Source organism: Euprymna scolopes, chromosome 5, assembly GCF_053919585.1.
Source record: "Euprymna scolopes isolate OS-2025 chromosome 5, ASM5391958v1, whole genome shotgun sequence".
In the NCBI taxonomy this organism is placed as follows: Eukaryota; Metazoa; Mollusca; class Cephalopoda; order Sepiida; family Sepiolidae; genus Euprymna; species Euprymna scolopes.
Genome location: NC_136486.1, coordinates 103,659,764 through 103,680,442, shown reverse-complemented (window position 1 = coordinate 103,680,442; position 20,679 = coordinate 103,659,764). Strand labels below are relative to the sequence as shown.

The window sequence follows — 20,679 nt, the reverse complement described above, 5'->3', positions numbered from 1 at the left end:
AATGTTCACCACAAAAACTGGCTTGGATTCTCTACTCACACAGATGCAGCGGGCAGCACAACACACAGCTTCGCTATATCTCACTCCCTATCACAAATGGTTAAGTTTCCAACCCGTTTCCCTGACCAGCAAGAACAACACGCATCACTTCTAGATCTGTTTCTGACCACAGTTCCCGAGGAGTGTATAACAAATGCTGACAGCCCACTCAGGAACACTGATCATGCAGTGATAATGGTAGAAATCGCCCTAAACTCTAGATCCAAAACTGAAGAGCCAGTGCTCAAAACAATGAGATATTATAAAAAGGCTGACTGGGAAGCCATCAGAGATCTTATCAGAGATGCCCCATGGGGAAATATTTTTTCTCTTCCTGCTGAGCAGTGCGCAAATGAGACCACTGAATGGTCCAAAACAGCAATTGAAGCACATGTTCCCATGCGGAAATTTTATAGCAAGCCCCACTCTCCCCAATGGTTTACTTCTACTTGCGCAACTGCCATTGCTCAAAGGCAGCATGCATACAGCAGATTTAACCAACATAAGTCCAGTTCAAACAGACAGAAGTATATAGAAGCTAGAAGTAATGTTAAGAAAGAAATAGCGACAGCTAAGAGTGAATTTACTGAAACCACTAAAAAACGCATTGAAGCACAAAAATTAGGAACTCGTGACTTCTGGAAAATCTACAACAGTAGTAAATAATAGGCAATCAACAATTCCCCCACTAACCAACAATCACAAGGTTGTTTGCTCAGCAACCGACAAGGCTAATATGCTTGCCAGCCGGTTTGCCTCAAACTCCACACTGGACCCTTCCAACCACCCCCTTCCTGACTTTCCTTTGCGGACAGACACCACGCTAGACGATCTAAAAATGACCCCTGCTATCATAAAAAACCTTGACACTTCAAAAGTATGTGAACCTGATCTCATCCCGGCTGTGCTATTAAAAAAGTGCTAAGCCGAAGTAGCTCCAGTTTTCTCCAAACTCTACAACAAATGCCTTAATGAATCATGTTTCCCGAGCTGTTGGACATTCACGGGACAAAGCGGAGGAGGGCAGAGTGGTAGCTCTAGATATATCTAAGGCTTTTGACAGGGTATGGCATGAGGGTCTCCTCAGGAAAATTAAATCATACGGTATCACTGGTAGAATACTTAAAATAATTAAATCCTTCTTAGATAAGAGAAAAATCCAGGTTGTCCTCGACAGTCGTACATCTAAACAGTGTGATATAAATGCGGGAGTGCCTCAGGGGTCTATCCTTGGACCTCTATTGTTCCTAATATTTATTAATGACCTCCCCGACAAAACTGCCTCTGAGATGGGTATATATGCTGATGACACCACACTCTATAACAGGCATGACAGAAAAACAAATGAACACATAACTAAAGAAATGGCAAAAACACTAGAGGATGACCTCCAATCTGTAGAGGAATGGGGACAAAAATGGATGGTCAAATTCAATGCTGCCAAGACTTAACTGGTTTCCTTCAATAATTACAAGAAACCTTCTCTGCCACCAATAGCAATGGCCAGTGACTCCCTGTCTGAGTGTACATCTTTCAAACTCCTTGGCCTAACGTTCACAGGAAACATGAGTTGGAACAATTATATTGAAAACATTGCCAGGGCCGCTGCGAAAAAGGTAGGCTCTTTCTACCGTGCTAGAAAACTACTGACACCTGAAAGAATCCTATACTTCTATAAAGCCACCATTCGTCCATGTATGGAATATTGCTGTCACGTTTGGGCTGATGCATCTGCTGCTAGTCTCTCGCTCCTAGACAAGGTTCGAAAGAGAGTCACCAATCTGATAACCCTGAACTGGCATCTAAGCTTCAGCCTCTGGCCCATCAATGATTTTTAAAAGTGTATATATAGATATTTGAGCAACCCAACTTTCCTATACACACAGTTTCCTTCCCGATATGGGTAGGGTTCTAACACTATTTTCTTTTCATTTTCGTACGGTCTATGATCATTTTCTTTTTATGCATTTTTCCTTTTAATATCCTGAAGATGTCCTCTGCAATACGGACGAAACGTTGATTATTTCATAAATTCATTTGGTTTTTTTCTTTTTTCAAAACAATATATATATATATATATATATATCCTGTACCTCTATAAGGCAACTATTCGCCTATGTATGGAGTATTGCTGTCATATTTGGGCTGGTGCATCGGCTACTAGTCTCTTGCTTCTTGACAAGGTTCAAAAGAGAGCCGCAAATCTGGTAGGCCCTGAACTGGCATCTAAGCTTCAGCCTCTGTCCCATCGACGAAACGTTGCATCCGTCTGCCTGTTCTACAAGTATTTTAGTGGTGAATGCTTTGACGAACTGCAGACACTTGTGCCCCCACGACGTAGACACCCTCGACAAACCCCACAGCCAGCTAAATCTCAACCCTACACAGTAGAGATCCCTAGATGTAGATGATCTTTCTACTCCAGTAGTTTCTTCCCCAGAACCGCTAGACTCTGGAATTCCATTCCAGGTCCCTGCTTCCCCAACTGTACCGACATCTTGCTGCCCAAATCCCAACATAGTGCCCAGTAGCTGCTGCCCCTGATAGTAGCCCCCTACACCACAGTGGCAATGTGCCTTGTTTGGGGTGAAAATGTAATTAAAAAAAAATAATAATAATAATTAATAGTAAGATTTTCATGGTTAAAGCTTTTAATTTTTTTTTTAAATTACATGCTTTAGCATGTAATTTAAAAAAAAAAATTTTTTGAACACCAGAGCATGTTTGAATGAGAAATTATAGCTATCCTAAATTTGAAAGAACCCCAAGTTTATTAAACTGAAGGAGTGAAATATCAAACGTATGTATACATAAAATAAACTTTACCTTAAGATAACAACACAAAAAAAACAACGATAATAATTAATAAACAAATAGATAAATAAATACACTAGTATAAAATAAAATATAAGTGAAAAATATCCAGATTAAAACTAGGTCACTTTCTAAAACAAAGAAAAGAGAACACCATCCCTGCCAAAATAGAACAAAGAAAAAGGTGAATCAGAGATCAAGTGAACTCTTGTCTGATAAATGCACGTTCATTGGCTATGATAAATGGGTGTATGAATAACAAAAGATCTGATTGGCTGACTAATAAACCCAGTACTAGGGGCACAAAGCAACACCAATTTCATGCAATATCCTGACAAATTCTTACAAGAATGAAATTTTGGAAAATTCTGTGTAGCTTAATTGCTATATATATTTGTAAAACTTGTTACCTACCTCTACTTGTGTATTTAGCACTGTCGAAGTAAATGCTGATAATAGATACATTTTTCTATAGATACATAAAATAGTAGAATTTTGGGGTGGGTGTGAAAATCGGAAAAATTTGTGACTATTTTCCCATACCAAAAACGATTCTTTTACTTGTTTTATTCATTAGATATTGTTTAAAGCAAAATCTTCTACTGCTTATAGTAGTGATAAATAATAAATATTTATTTTAAACAACCAGTAAAACTAAAATCTATAAAGCATCCCCACAAATGTATTTTTACGCTTGAAAAAATATCTGCACAGTTAACATTTATTTTTATTGTAATCGGAAAAAAATAACTCTGTAGTTGAATATTTTGAAGTTTATAAAGAATCGGAATCTGGAATGTAGTACTGAATTGATAATTGGAATTATCCCATCACTAATGTGTGTGTGTGTGGTCACGAATAGGTTCCTATATGGCTGACTATTTTAAAAAACTGATTACATATAATGATAGAAGATGTATCGAGACACAGGAATGGGTATGTTTGATCTGGCAGAACGGTGGTTCATTAAAATTGTGGGGTCTGCGTTCGCACCTGGTCCACAAAGTATGGAAATAAAAAATTTAAAAATTGAAAAAAAACCTTTACAAGTGTTTTTGATATAGATGTACATAAGAATACTTTGATAAGTATGTTTTAACTTAAATAGGGATGGTATAATAAAATTGTGGGGGTCTGTGTTCGCGCCTGGCCTCCATAGAATGGAAATAGGCACAAACTTTAATAAAGACTTTTCATATCTATCTGCGTAAGTATACTTTGGTAATTATGTTTCAGTTTGAAGAAATATGGTATAATAAAATTATGGGGTGTTCGTTCGCACCTGACCTCCATAGAATGAAAATATGTCACAAAGTTTAAGAAGATTTTTTAATGTAGATCCACAGAATATTGTGATAAGTATTTCAGTGTGAACAGGTATGGTATAATAAATTCTGGGGTTTATCTATTTTATTTTTACTTTCATCATATTTTGCTTTGGTTTTGATACCCCAAATTCAACCCAAATTTACAACCCTTCCTTTTCATAACCTGTCATACTTTCATAAATCAGTCCATTTTCTGTAGGCTGTTTTTGAACCCGGTCAACGACGGGTACTTTTGCTAGTATATATATATATATATATATATATATATATATTAATAGAAATCCACCGTTAAGAAGCAGGGTGAAAATGAAATGACTGTTAAAAGATCAGGTATTTGCAATATTTTTTTATTTTTGAAATATTTATTTATAAAATAAAAATAATGCACGTGTCTGATGTTCTAACAGTCATGTTTTAAATTTACATATCTTTCTCTATATCTATCTATCTATCTATCTCTCTATATATTAGGTTGGTGTGAAAATGTTTTTTATCAGATATATGTACGTCAAAAAAATGATATTTATTTTGCACCAACCTTATATATTTCTTCATTTTGTGGGTTCAAATTGTGCAATTAGTTTGAATTTTTATTTCTATCTACACTGATGATTCTGCAAGAGACAGATGCACGCACACACTCCCAAATTATATATATATATATATATATATATATATATATTTAATTAAGATAATTATATATATATGTCGTGTTAGATTATATTTTGAAAATCCCTCCCCCCTTTTTTTAATTAGTTCAAAAATATAAGAACAGCAAGGATTCCAGCTAAAACGTTTTAATAATCCATATTTTTTTATTATTAAAGCATATTCAGAAAATTCAATTTGGTCATTGAATATTTCATTTTCTTTTTATATGGTGCTATTTTTACTTGGATATTATGTTCTATTAATGGAATTTGGACATTTTATTAGCACTTTCAACCCTTTTATTAATGGCGATTCATTCATCAGATTCCCTTTCAGTTTCCTATTTTTAAATTAATAAAATGTTTAAAGTATTGTTTCAATATAATAAAAAAGTAAACTATCCAATCAACTAATACATGCAATTCTTTTGTCTTTTTTCCATCATCTTTGTCTCCACATAATCACTGTACATTTCGAGCAAGAGAGACTTAAGTTTTCTATGAGCTTGGTGCTATACAAGAAGGTAAAAATGCCAGTTCTGGGTGCATCATACCAATATTTTAATTGTGTAAAGTTCCCGCTGCATTTTAATTGAGTATATGGCCAGTGATGATGCCAAGTCGTCGTGTGCAGCTATTGTTAATTGGGGTGGCAAGTGCTGTCTACTCAGCCAGTCTTTCAGGAACTAGTTGTCTGTTCTGATAAAGGATATGAACACTTTGTGAACAGCAGTTTATCTCTCCCTCTCTGCTATTCCTTACGTTGGAAAAGATGGCCTAGTTCATTCTTTCTTTAATTTTGCATTCACATATCCAAATTCGTATCTGCCTTTCTTTTCTCTTTTTCCTTTTTTCTTTTTTTTTCTTTTTTCCTTTTTCTTTTTTTTTCTTTTTTTCTTTTTTTCTTTTTTTTTTTCTTTTTTTTTCTTTTTCTTTTTTTTCTTTTTTTCTCTTTTTTTTTCTTTTTTTTTTTTTTACATGGCTGATGTTTTTTTATTTTATTTTTCTCCCTGCCTATTCTTTTCGGTATCTCTTTTCTTATACCTCAAATAGGCACTAGGTACTTCCTCTGTTTTGTAATTTGTGGTCACGACTCATAATGCCTCTGCTATTTAATTAACAAACTGTCAAAATCTATCGCATAAGGGCCTCTTCACGTGACGTTTGCTACCGTCACCTGGATCATCTGGGGCCAAAAGTGTGGGATATTGGGATTAACTGGTCTGTGTCTTGCACCTTTTTTTATTTAAATTCTTATTTATTTCATTTTAGTTTATTGGCTGTTCAGGTTTAATTTTCTTTTGAATTCTTCCTTATTGTGCTTGGTGAAACCAAGTATCAGCTCTCTGTCCTGTCACATGTCTTTTGGTGGTTGTCCACTTCTTGCAGTCTTTTATTGGTACCTTTTTCGACACAGACATGCACACAGTAATTATTAAAAACGCTTCTTTAGATAACTTTGATTTGAGGGAGAAAGGAAAAATTGTATTTTGTTCTAAGTTCTTTTTTTTTTTTTTTCCTATGGAGACTTTATTACGATTGTAGTATGTGTTAATTTCCTCTTTTTCGATTATTAATATCACCGTCACTCTGACAAGGATTCAAACTGTATAAATTCAAGAAAGAAATTGCCCTACAAATATGCTGAACAAGAAAAAATAAAAGTGATGAGGGAGAGAAAATGGTGTCTTTTGTTACGAAGCAGGTATACCTTTTGGCAAAATTTTAGAAGTTTCATTGATTTGTGTCTGGTCGGGAAATTTCTCTTGTCATTGAAGGGGGCAGCATTTTTTTTTTTTTTTTTTCCTAGTGCATTTCTACACCGTCCTCTTTTTTTAATAACACCGCACCCTGGGTCTCGCGCCCATGTTGGCAGCCAACACTCACTTTTCTTCATAAACAGAACAAAACTCTCTACAACTAAAATAAGTTTATTGCACAAGTTCATTGGGAAGGGGGGGGGTTCTGACATTTTCATTAGAAAGGTGTCAATTCTTTCAAGCTTATGTCATGGTATTACACGTTTCTACAAAAAAAAAAAATAAATAAATAAAAATAAATAAAAAATAGAAATAAAATTGTTAAAAAAAAAAATCCGTTATTGCTTTTTATCAGATATACTTAAAGGAAATCAACAAATCTTTCAAAGAAGAAAGTCTGCTTATTAACTGTGGGTTTCTCCATAGGTTTCCGTCTGTTGGCTCATAAAGTAGGTCACATTATATCCTTTTTTTTTTTTTACACACAATATTAGAATAGCCAGATAGTATGACCTATAGGAGAGAAGAAATGGAAAGCAAGAAGAATAAGTGGAGTAAGTTATCCAGTTTACCAAATTTCCACTACTAACGATTACTAGGATATTGTCCCATTGACTACTGTACACTTATTAACCCTTATCCTCGAGTGACCTCCAAGCCTTGATAAGTGGTGACTCCTATGTTAAAAAAAAAAAAAAAAGACTTTGTTTACTTTTAGCAGCCTCGTATTTCTCGCTTCCCTTATTTTGTCCTTTAGTCCTCATATTCCATGAGCAGTGTTTTTGATAAAGGGGGAAGAATTGCTGTTGTGATTCTTCAGACTGCTGTTCTTATCTTGAATGTTATTTTCCACAAGGACCTCTGGCATAGTGGATAAAGTACTTGGTAAAATTCAGTTGTAAAGTTACACATTTTTGGAAGTTGAAGGTTCAATCCTCAGTGCGGATGACACTGAAAATACGGTTTCGAATTACTTAGGAATTCTACCAAATCGGGGCTAACGAAATGAGAGCATGCTGCCCACATGGATTCCATTAGAAATTCCATGCAAATACATATGAAGAAGGTCAGATGTTACATTGGACAAAAACGTGAAAATGACACTCAAGGTGTGAACAGTAATCCAAAGAATTAAAATAATACAGGTCCTCAATATGACCTTAAACTATATCTGATGGTGAGGCCCCAGTTTGCAGGCTTTGGGGAGTGTGGAGCGGCCCTTTAATTGCCATTGCTCCCAGGTCCATTCTGACTTGGACTGGTAGTACTTATTAGGGTCCCAACTATGGATTAAATAGAAACCGACTTAAAAAAAATATACTCTATTAAAAAATTGTTCTTCAAAATCACTGGATTCGGCATTAAATAACCTGAAAAGGGTTGATATGCCGTAAAACAAAAACAACCAATCAAACAATACGAATAAATCAATCCTCATCTAAAAAATTTAGAAACATAAAAGAGGAATTGTTATTTTATGAGTTGGCTAGTTTTTTTTACTTTGAAGTAGTATTTTTTTATATTTTTAGCTCCTCACATTCTTTGGCTTCATGCCTTGTCTGGTGCGATTTCCATTTAAAAAAAAAAAGAGTTATGTTATTTAATCCTTTATAATCTGAATTATGATATAGATGAGTAAAAAATATTTATTGTTAATTATAGTTAATTATAGTTAGTTTAAAGGGTAATGATACTAGGATTATTTTCAAACTGCATAAAAGTGTATTTCAATTAAAAAAAAAAGAAAAGCTGAACTAATACGTACAAGGTATGTTTGAATCAATCCCCATTATATGCATTTATTTACGACTGAAAAAATTAGTTCAACCAGGTCATAAAGAGTTAATTATCAAATCAAATAAAAACATAGCAAAGTGCAACAAGCCATGCAAAAAGACGTACATATATATATATATATATATATATATATATATATATATATATATATATATATATATATATATTTTTTTACATGGGGTTCACCACTTTTCAAGGCCCGAAGGCCACTCAGGATCAAGGGTTATTGCGTGTACAGTATACAATGAGATAGTATTGTAGTAATCATTAGTATTGGGTGTTTAGATAGTGTCTTACTTAAGGGGGCGGTTTGTGAGGAGTTTGTTTATGTTGGACTTGAAGACGTCCAAGTTGTAGTCAGGTGGGAAACAGGCAAGCGGCAGAGAGTTCCACTGGGATGCAGTTCTAAGAAAGAAGCTTTGCTCATGGAATCTACGTTTGGATTTAGGCACAGATAAAGAGTGGGGAAAATTATTGACAGTAGTTTCAGCCAGACGGCTGTTTCTCGTGAAAGATTGGCGAGAGGGGACGAGGGATTGGAGCTCAGAGGACCACCTGCCATGGAAATATATTATCTGAATGTTTGTCCAAGTAATTTTAAGACTGAATACATTAAGTATCATCACTAAATCTGGTAGGTTGTTCCATGGAATAGAAATATGAACAAAAAATACTGCGTTTGGTTCTAATAAGATGAAAGCGTTTGTGATGCACCTTTTGTTAGAGACCATAACTTGGCGCTGAGGTGAAAAACCTCTTTAAAGGTATATTTAGATTTCGGTTGATAATGTTTGGTGCCAGAATTGTCTCTTTGCATCCTCTGCTTAGTAAGTGAGGGACAATTATGCAAAGATCAGTGACGATGATGCATCTGGTATGACATGGAACTGTTTGGTTGTCTGGCACACTGACTATGGTTTATGTTGCCGTTTATGGAAATAGCTAAACCAACATGAAATACTTACAGATCTTCAGTATTCATTTACACACTAATGCTGATAGAAAAGGTATGAAGTTGTTATTTCCCCTCCAGCTATGGGTGTTGGATATCTGTTGACCAAACGACCTTGGTAATTACAATAATCAGTATTACATTTAATAGCTGCAGCAAAACAAAAATGCCAAATATATTTTGTTTCACTTAAGTATGTATTTGTGTCATAACAGAAGAAAAAAACAAAAAAAGGCTAGTCTGAATTAAGTATTGATACATCAGATTGATTGCCATTTGTATCTGGCTTTGAAAATCTGACCAGATAATTTTATAGATTAGATACATATGCTATTTAGTCTTGCTAGTTTGCAATAAAACCGTCTTCATAAAAACTACTTTATCATCATCTTTCTTCAAAGAGTTTTGATTGTTTTCTTTGTAGATAGAACTTCGAGAATATAATACAATGATATCTGATCAGTTGTTGAGAAAACTGTATTTTTAAGACATAATCGAATCCAGAGGAAACCTAAGCTACAGATCAATAACTTTTAATGTAGTTTTTTTCTTCTTCTTTGTTGTGCTGAAAAAAAAAATCGTTACTAATTTTGTTGTGTAGAAAAAAACTGCATCTGGTGATCATACTCTCAAGTGTGTTTGTCACTGTATTTGTGTAGAACCTAGAGTTCATATCACTTGACCAATCAGCACCAAACTTGGCCAAACTATCATTCAAGGTCGTGAAAAACGTAAAATTCACAATTTTGGTGATAACTTTGGTGGTTCTCTTTATTCTCGATATTTGCTACTTTAACTATATTGTAGTAAATGAAATTCTGCATCCAACATCAGCGTGCCCTTAAAAAGTTTGATCATTATGAAAATTTTGATTGAATTTCAACGTCCAATTTTTGGTCCCCTGACGAAAGGAGGGTGGACCTGTAAATGCATCCTTGTCCACTCGTCTGTCCGCACTTTTCTCAATGACTATACCTTGGAATTTTTAAAAATTTTGCACAAACATTAAACATGATACGAGTAAAAAAGTAACAGAACGGATTTTCCGAGTAAACTCCGGTTGCCCCCCCCCCGGTTCCTTTTGGGTTAAAATGGCCTAAAACTGCACCGTTTGTTCATTTTCACCAGGATTTGATGTCCCATGGGGACTTTGGGGGCTAAATTGGGGTGGAAGGCAAATGCTGAACTTAGTCATTTTTTTATGCCTCGTTCACTGTGCACTCACGAGGGACTATGCATGCTTCACTTGTTCTTTTTAAAATTTAATGCATGGATCTGGTGCTTTTAAAAAACAGCACCAAACAGTAACCATTGTGCAAAATTTCAGTCTGATCAGATAAATAGTTTTTTTAGTTATTAATATTTCAATGGTATTATACCTTCATATAATACAGAGAAGTACTTTGGCTCATCCTTACATTGTCAGAAGGTATGCAGTTTCATGATTGATTTGTTTTTGTTACTATTATTCCCAGGTCTACTTTAACCCAGTGCTAACATTCACAGTTGAGTTTTTTTTGTTTTTTTTTCCGTTTTATTTTTTTAGCTTATTGTTATTTAATCAGGTTGATTATAAAGAGCTCAGTAAATTCCCAAACTGTTTAGATTATTTAATAGGATAACTCAACAAGAACTTGTTTATATTAGACTTGAAAATCACCTTGTTATAGTCAGTTGGAATGCAGCCCTATAGTATAGGATGAGTCACAGGAAAGGAACTTTAGTAAAAGTGGAGGCCAACTTTAGAAAGCGGCTTCAAATTTGTGCTTGTGTAAATGACCATTGTAAATGTTTTGATGTACATTATAAAATTTTTGTTGAAATATTTGCAGAGTTTTGTTTTCCTTAAAAACATCCATTTCCTGTGACTCACCCTGTATAATAAAGTTCCATGGGTAAGCAGTTCTAGGAAAGAAGCTTTGTTCATATAAATTGTGCTTAGTTATAGGCACAAATAGAGAGTATGGGGAAATTGTTGACAGTGGTTGTAGTTAAACGAGTGTTTGCTATGAATGTTTTTCAGGGAAACCATAGATTGAAGCTCAGTCGAGCACTTGGCATGAAAATAATAGACTAGAGATGAATTTGCAACATCTCCACTGTGGGAAAGATGTTGCAAAGAGAAGAAAGAGATCGTCTACTGAATTTCGAAGCTGGTTTTGAACTCTGACTACGGAACTCCATCTTAAGACATATTTGGCTCTTAAATACCTTCTGGAACGGTAGAACAATCCAATCATTCTTCCAGCAACCTTGATAACAGATTTGTTGCAAGTCTCTAATTTCAGGTCAGAAGTTCCTATTTACAGCGCCTCCCCACAGGACAGAGTTAGACACCAGGGTCATTTTTTTTTTTTTTTTAACGTAGAGAAAAGGAACAAAAATAAAAATTGTCTCAGTCGTGAAGGATTTCTCCTCCACTGAGAGAGAACAAGAAATTGAAGTGCAGCATCTGCAGAACAGATACTATACTTTGATCTTGGCCAGCTTGTTGAAGCATTTGCATAATATATTACCAAAATTAAATAAATGTTGCCTTTATTGAATGTTTATCAATCTTAAGAAGAAAAGAAAATGTCGAGACAACAGAATATATGGATAACTTTACAATTTAATTTTGATAGGCTTGTAGAGTCAGTCATTTTGGAAGGCATTCGAGTCACTCGTAACAATGCTAGTAATAAGTGGAAGACGTTTTCATCAATCAACTCCTGAATATGGGAAAACTTGAAAATAAGGAATCAGATATTTTGGTGTCCTAGAAGTAATAGTCAGAATATTACCATCCAATTCTGCAACCCTGATTCTTATGTCCATAAACAATATTGTTCACTTGTTCGTAATATTTCGACTACTGTTACCATCTTGAATGTTATTCTCAGCGTTTCAGCTGATGTAATCTCTGATCTTCTCCAGGGGGTATCTTCTGGTTAAAATCTTGAATATATCTGTCGAGCTTGAAAATCTTTACAGAATTTTTAGCAGAAATTTTTTTTATTTAATCCACAGGAGTAGCATGTTCTTGTTCAGTCAGCCATGACCAGGTGAAAGTCTTAATTTGTAATTGTATCCATAGTATCACCTACAGTGAGGATTGAACTTTCAACATCCAGAAGAGTGTCGTTTAGAGTGAATTTTTTACATAGCACTTTATCTGTTACACCACAGGTTCTTGCAGTCATGGCTGTTGGAACGAGAGCATGCTACACCCCTGTGAATCTAATAAAGTGTTCCCATTCAAAACTCAGTACAGATTCTCAAGATTGACAGAAAGATGCCCACAAGATACACTTGAAGGTTGGAGGTTCTAAGATGAGAATAGTAGTCCAAGCACTACAAATCATCGATGTCCATCCTAAAAATCAAGGAACAATATGTAAATTTCCAATGTATCTTTGCATAGACAAATTTTGGCTTATATCCTCAAAACAGAATGTCCTAGAGACATATACACGGTGCCTTCAATAAGTTTCCAGACTTTTTTGTATGGACACTTTTATTGATAGTATGCACATAAAACTCTAGTCCCTTTGAAAGTAATCTCCTCCGGCTGAAATGCGCTTGTTGTACCGTGCCAATAACTTCTGTAAGGCACCATGGAAGTCCTCTTGGGTGTGCATGCCCATGACCTTCATCACAACTTCCTTAATCTCCTCAATTGTCTCATGATGACAACCTCTTAAGATTTTCCTTGAGCTTAAGGGAAAGCCAAAAGTCACAGGGAACAAGGTCTGGACTTTGGAGAGCGTTAAAAACTGTCTTGATGCACATCTTTGTCAAGTAGTCTGGCTTCCTTACTCCTCCTATACCTTTCATCATCCCTAAAAGACTCTCTGCCTTCCTTGAATCTCTTATGCCACTCAAAAACTGATTCTCGGTTCATGCAAAATGGTCCAAAAGCAGTGTGAAGCATTCCATACATTTCAGTAGCATTTTTTCCAAGTTTAAAATAGAATTTTATTGCATATTGTGCTTCTAAAGTGTTTTCATATCAAGATTGCATTTTTGAAATTCACCAGCTGTGACAATCAGGCTTTTGTAGGGTGTAGTCTAATTCCTGCTGTAGCTGTTCATTTGAACCTGAAATTATAAAAATTGGTCAGTCCTCTCGTAGTATGTATAGCAATAACATACTAAATTTTAAATGCCTGTACAAAAAGTCTGGAAACTTATTTAAGGCACCTCATATATATGATATCATACAATATTTCAATTAGCCATTGATACCTCCTGTTTCAGCAGACATAAGAAATCTTGCTTGTTCGGTTAAAGAATAATACATTTTGTGCTCATCTGACGGTGGCTTAAATACAGGTATTGACGAATAATCAAAATAGTATTGAATAATATCATGTTCTCACAAACATAATTAAGCAATCTGGTTTTATTTTTTGCAAAATACAGAATTATTTTATATATACAGACACACCTATTTTTCTAATGACAAGAATTATGTGTGAGTAGTGTGTTGACACAGTGTTGTAGTCCAAAGAGTGTGTGTGTGAGTGTGGTGTGCATGTCAACCCCCATCCCAAAGCTGTCTGACAGGAGGCTGGCTCGATGGCTGGTTAAGTTGCCTGATTCTTCACCTCCATCTTAATTCAATCAGTTTGTGATTTCTTCCCAGCTCAATAGAATTAGGCCCAAGAATGGTGTTCTCCTGTTGCGTAAATTGGGTGTGACGGGAATAGTAGAGTAGCCTGCAGGCAACACTGGCACTACGGAGAGAGTGGGGGAAGTTGTCATTGGCTTTTCAAAGGAAGAAGTCTGAGACGATGACGATGATGACAACATTGGCAGATGGAAGTGGGTAGGATGCTATGAACCAACTTCGGTTCTGACGGCGGCCGAGATTTGCATCGGAAAAAGTTGAAATTCTAAGAAGCAGCCCTGAAAAATTTCTGGTTGGCATCAGAAGTAATTATCTGCTGCGACTGTCACTTTAGTCTATCGGAGACATTCTTGCTTGGTTTCTATATCACTGATTTTTTCTCTTCCTCTTATTCTTTTTTTCTCTTTCCTTTCCTCCTTGTTTTTTTCTACTCTCCCTTATTTTCTTGTGTTCTTCCACTGCCTCTCTTTCTTCTACTTCCTCTTTCTTGCTTTCTTTTTTCTTACTAGTTTAGATATGGTGGAACTGTGCTGATGTCTTCCTCCCTTTCTCCTCTCATTCTTTTTCCCTGTCTCTCTCTCTTTCTCCCCTTGTCTGCTTCCTCCCTTCCCTGTCTTCCCCCCCTCTCTATGTTGGTATGAGAAGTGATCATCTGCTGTGATTGTCATTTTAGTCTATCTGAAACATTTTTGCTAGTTTTCTATATCACACTGTCATTTTTCTTTCCTCTCTCTTATCACTCTGTTTCTCCTTTTTCTTACCATTTCCTTCTCTTTCCTCCATCTCCATTACTAGTTTAGTTGTGGTGGAACTCTCTCTCTCTCTCTCTTCCTCCCTTTCTTCTCCCATTCCCTTCCTCTTCTCTCTCCTTTTTCTTCCTATGTTGGTTTTCAATTAAAAAAAAATCTTTGTAGAGTTTCAGAGACGCTGCTCTCATTGAATTTGTTTTGTGTCTTTTTAATTACACTTGTAATTATTTAAATTGTTTCCATGACATGCACACTAAAACTATAATGTTGCATCCATCACTGTTTTCTTTCACAACCACAAAGTTTCTTCCTATCTTAACCCTTCCTTCTTCCATAACGTTAAATAGAATGTTGGATTTTTGAATATAAAACTTGCTAGATTTTGTATACCAACTCATAAACTCTCTCAGCTGTGTCACTTGTTTAAAATCTTATGCCAAGATTTTAAACAAGTAACCAAGACCCTTTAAGAGTATTAAAGTTGAGCACTGTCTGGGAAAACTAAAAAGCAGTAAACCATCCACCATCCTTGGACTCATCAGTAGGGCTATGACAAGAGAATATTCTTTTCATTATTTTGACTCTTGAGTATATATCAGTTTAATGTTTTTAGATAGTGATGTGGGTTTCGATTGATTAACTGTATCGGATATATACTCGAGTCAAAACAATAAGAATATTCTATTGTCACAGCCTTACTCATCAACAGAACATATCCGAATTCGGGATTTAAAACCCGAGTTGCTTGCATGTGAGACAACCACCCTGCCATATGCGGTGTGAGTTCCAAATTGTGAGTTCAGATATGTTCAACTATGTTCGCCCAAAGATGGCTACACTCGAGTCTTGGACTTTCGGTCTGCAACTTTCATGGTTTATATGAGCTGCAGCATTATTTGTTTGTGGAAATAATTATATATTATAGAAATTAATATTTTAACAGTTAAACCATCTAAATAAGTTTTAGTAAGGGTTCAATTTTTTACAAAATGTAAAGATACTATTGAAATTTTTCTTTAATTTGATCTGGGGTCACTAGAGGCAATTATTAGTTAGGTCCATATAATAACTGAAATATAATAGGATGTAAAGTAATGGAATGCATTTTTTTTTTTTTTTTTAGATTTTTTGTGTTTTATAAAACAAAGAATACCTTGGTGAAGAATGTATTTTTAAAAAAGGTTTAAACATTCAAATATTTTTGTGTTGTAAGAATTAAAAATAATTCAATAAAAATAAATGCATTTTGATTTGAGAAAAACATTTATCATTGTACAGTTAAAAAAATGCAGTGGGGAACAATTTTTTTTTTTTTTTTTAAACATCACCACACTAACAGTTTTATTTATTACTTAACCTCATATTGCAAAAGTTAACTAGATAAAACTTGTGAATATGACTATATTTGAAATTTTTTGAATGCTGGGTGAATATTGCTAGTTGAAAAATAAGTTACAACCTTCCTGCTAAGCATTTTCTATGATTAAATCTTTTTTTTTTCTTCTTCTTTTTTTCAGGAAAAACAACTTGAATGTCAACAAGCCAGACTCTTGCCATCCAAGAAAGCAAAAGGTACTTTTTTTTACTTAGTCAAAGAAAAATTTTGTGTGTCTAGTAAAAAATGTTTTGATAAAATAGCAGTATAATTAACATTGGAGAAATAGCAAGCAAATAACTTATACCAAACGCAGAAGAATTTAATTATCTATTGACCTGTATATTTTTAAGCTGCTCAAAATAGATTTTTTCTTGTTTGAAAATTTAATTTTTGCATTTATATGGCTTTATTGTCATTCTGAAACCAAAATGGCTGGCTAGATGAGACCGTATTTTGGTTAAATTCATGGCAAAAATTTTTTAAAATTATTTATGCTACCATTAACTCTAATCCAACCCCTCCCTTCCAACAAAATCCTCTTCTAAAATTATGCTTAAATTTAGCGATGAAAAACGATTATTTTGGTCACTATGTTGCTTTTTTGTGTGTGCATAAGACATACAATCAGAGAAATACAATTCTGAAAAAAAAAAAAAAAAAATCATAGCAAAAAGTTTCCATATGTAAAACGTATATGGGTTAATTATACTTCATTTTCTATAAATTATTTGGGTTTATTTTTCTTACCGATTTCTCCACTCTTACTATACTGCACTTTAATAATTTTTTTATATTACACCACTAGAAAGACTAATAGGGAGATTCGAAAATTATAGCATGTTATAATCAATGCTCAATTTTATGAAAGATCTCTGATTTGATAAAGTTGTGAAGAATCTTTTGCTTTAAAGACACAAGATTTGTATTTTGACCAACTCTGAAGATTCATAGATTATTGGCAGACGGTTATTGGCTGTTGATTATTTTGAAGAATGGTTTTTATCTTTGAATAAGTGCATGCATACTAAACCATTATTATATTATTTATTATTACAAACATTTCCCTCAGCCTAATCTTCTATATATATGAGTGAGTATGTGTGTGTGTGTGTGTGTTTTTTTTTTTTTTTAGAGATCACCACTTATCAAGGCCCGGAAGCCACTCAGGGATAAGGGTTATTGCAAGTACATTACGTTAGTGTGGAGATTTGATGAAGTGTTTACTTAAAGGGGCGGTTCATTAGGAATTTGTTAACATTGGACTTGAAGACATCCAAGTTGTAATCCGGTGGGAAACAGGCAGACGGAACAGAGTTCCACAGGCGTGCAGTTCTAAAAAAGAAGCTTTGTTCATGGAATCTGCGTTTTGATTTACGCACAGATATAGAGTGGGGGAAATTTTTCACAGTGGATTCAGCTAGACGGGTGTTTTTTGTGAAAGATTGGTGAGGGGGGACCAGAGATTGGAGTTCAGATGAGCACCTGCCATGGAAATAATGATAAAACAAGGATAGGCTCGCAACGTCTCTTCTGTGGGAGAGAGGTTGCAGGGTAGAGAAAAGGGCATCCCCCACTAAGCCACGAAGTCTATTTTGTACTCTGTCAAGGCAGGATAGGCTGTTTTTAGCAGCGCCTGCCCAGATATGGCAACAGTATTCCATCCTTGGACGTACTTGGCTTTTATATAGATCGAGAATTACATCAGTAGTGAGATATCTTCTGGAGCGGTAGAAGGATCCCACCATCTTTCCAGCGACCTTGGCAACAGACTTGATGTACGTGTTTGTATGTCTCGCAAAAACTTTCGACAGAGGCAAAGGATTTTGAGGAGATTGGTATCATTTCGAAACTCGATCCTTCGGATGACAAATATTGAAAAATTGGCCCAAAACATTATTCCTTCACCCTCAACTGGGCACTTTCCTACAGGGAGGGGTAGCAAAAAATCGTTCCTTTGTGAGACTTTAGCCAAACTTGCATGCGCAAAAAACATTCTTTCTTGAATTAGGTTAAATATAAAAAAATAACAATCTAATTTCGCTCACTCAGTCATAGATGAGTCGGTATAGTAGCAGTGTCGTTATCTTAAGATTACACGTTCTAGCCTAGATATCAGATATAATTTTTTTTTTCGATTTTTAAAGTTTTAATATTGAAACCGGGTTATTTATGCTGTTTTTTTTGTTTGTTTTTTTTTTAAATTTTATTTTTTCCATCATATTCGCTGTTTTTTTTTGGGGGGGGTTCAATTTTTTAAAGAAATTTTAACATCGTTCGCTTATTCTCTATTTTAAATCACGTTCGTTGTTTTTTTTTTTAATATTTAAACAAGGTTATTACGTACGCTTATTTGTTTATTTTCCATTTAGTTTTGATCCCCCCCACACACACACCTCCAAACACCCAGGCAATGCCGGGTACCCCTGCTAGTCTAATATATACAGTAAAGCTTTATCATTTCTTTGTTATTCTTCCTTCAAAATATATTGATCATTGCAACATGTTAATTGTCTATCAGTCTCTATCAATTCACCGTTCTGCTTCCTCATTGTAATACAGCTTCCTATTCCAGTAGCTTCTTTTAAAAAAAATTGAAGGCTTATGGAATTCTCTTCCTGCTGACTGTTTTCCTCCTGCCTGTGACCTTGGTGGTTTGGAAAAAGCTAAAGCCAATAGGATCTCCTGTCTTTGTGATAATCATCTTTCATTCTTGTTAGCTCCTTACATCAAGTGGCTTCATCCCTTGTCTGGAGCAATTTCCATGAAAATAAAAAATATGTTTACAAGAATAAAATGTAATTCAATTCCTTCTAGAAAATACTTTTTTCCGGGGTGAAATTTTTAATGACTGCTATCATAAAAAATTAAATAAATAAATAAAGTGGCCTAACTATGTACACATTCATGCAGAATTATTTAAAAAGAAAAAAAAAACAGCATAGCTGAAGAAAACAAACAAACAAAAAAAAACATACAAGTAAAAAACATTACCAAGCAATGCCAGGTCGGTACAGCTAGTATTTCAAATCCACAATTTTGTGGACAGAGAGATATTCAGAGGCATCTAAAAGAAAAAAAGATCTAATCTCATCTCTATTGAGAGCTTTATTAGAGCTGGTAGGAGACAGAAACTTTCGTGCTAGTCAGGGCAAGGCTTAAAGATTGCCTTTCTTTAACTACCCATGCAGAATTAAATGAATAACCAGAGAGTTTTTTGACTTCTGATTTGACTGCAATTGTATTGGAAAATTCAATTAGATATGTCGTTATGTTTTATGTTCAACGGAAATGAGTTTGTTATCAGTGTCGGGTCTGTACTTTCTCTATCATCCTACCTTATCACTTCCTTCTCTTTCCCTCTGGTGGTTGGTAGTGGGTCGGTTTGCTTAGTAAAATGTCTTAATTGGTGCCACACATGTGCAAGAGCAGTAGAAACATTGGTTGACATAGATAAGTCGGCAGGGAGCTGTCAGCAGTAATAACAAGCACCTGATTGGACTTTAATTCCTGCCCCCATAATTCAATTGTGCATATTAGGGGAATTCGACGCCGTTCCAATGTTCGCCTGTCAACTTTGCTTAGGTCCTGTATCTTTGCCTGCCTCTACAGATTGGAGGCTGTTTAAGATTCTTCTCACAGACTGCTGAACATAATGCAAGAGGAAATCAACATCACCCTCCCTCTCTACACTGTTCTCCTTTACCCATAATTTTTTCTTTCTCTTTCCTCCATCTATTTGAGAGAGGGAGAGAGAGAGAGAGAGAGAGAGAGAGAGAGAGAGAGAGAGAGAGAGAGAGAGTCTAAACTGCTAAGTGCATTGCCTATAATTTTTGTTTATTTTGTATTAAAAAAAAAAAAATTTATAGTAGGGAGATGTTCTTTTTTGTAGATAATATAACAAAACGGCTTATGTAAACCTCAGTTCTTCACCAATAGATTTTATTCATTTCTTTTCCATTGTTTATTCTCCTGTCCCTTTCAACACCTCTCCAAATCTGCTTGCCTCTTTCTTCTCCTTCCCTCTTTTTACACTTATTCCTCATCTATTCCAAACAATAAACAGCTTCCAGTGCCCACAATACTGTATGAACTTCAGCCTCTCAGTGAGAAATGTGTCTTAATTTTTATATAGATAAATCCACACTATTATGAACTAATTCTCCCTACCTGACGTTCCTATTTACTTACCTCTCCACGAGGACAGAGTTAGACACAAGGTGGATTTTTGATATGGAGAAAATCCAGCTCAACAAAAAGTGGCACTCTGGATAGGGACAAAAATGGTCTCCGTCATGAAAATACTTCTTCTCCATTGACAGAGGACAGAAAAGATGAAGTGCAACATCAAAACAGACACTACACTGTGATCTTGGTCTAAAGGCCAAGAGTCATTTAACTTTCATTTTTACTTTGCTTATTGTCTTTTTCTTTTTTGTCCTATTCTTTTAATTTCTTATAAGAAAATATTTACATTTTTTATTTTTTTTTTGAAAGATAATTCAATGAAAGGATGTTATTTAAAAAAAAATGATTTGACAATAAAATTCATTGGAAATGAAGTGTATACATTTTAAATCTAAATACTTTGTAAATGTTTAAG

At 34.8% G+C, this 20,679-nt stretch overlaps 1 protein-coding gene across 10 annotated transcripts in view; it reads left to right on the top strand.

Moving 5' to 3' along the window:
• The window catches only part of LOC145276941 (S phase cyclin A-associated protein in the endoplasmic reticulum-like), a 559,542-nt gene that overhangs the window by 526,515 nt on the left and 12,348 nt on the right, over positions 1 to 20,679 (top strand). For all 10 annotated transcript variants that reach the window (XM_080128440.1, XM_080128441.1, XM_080128445.1 and 7 more), the window contains one exon: positions 16,219 to 16,273. In XM_080128440.1, coding sequence (XP_079984566.1) covers positions 16,219 to 16,273 — 55 coding nt within the window. The remainder of the gene's footprint in view (positions 1 to 16,218; positions 16,274 to 20,679) is intronic.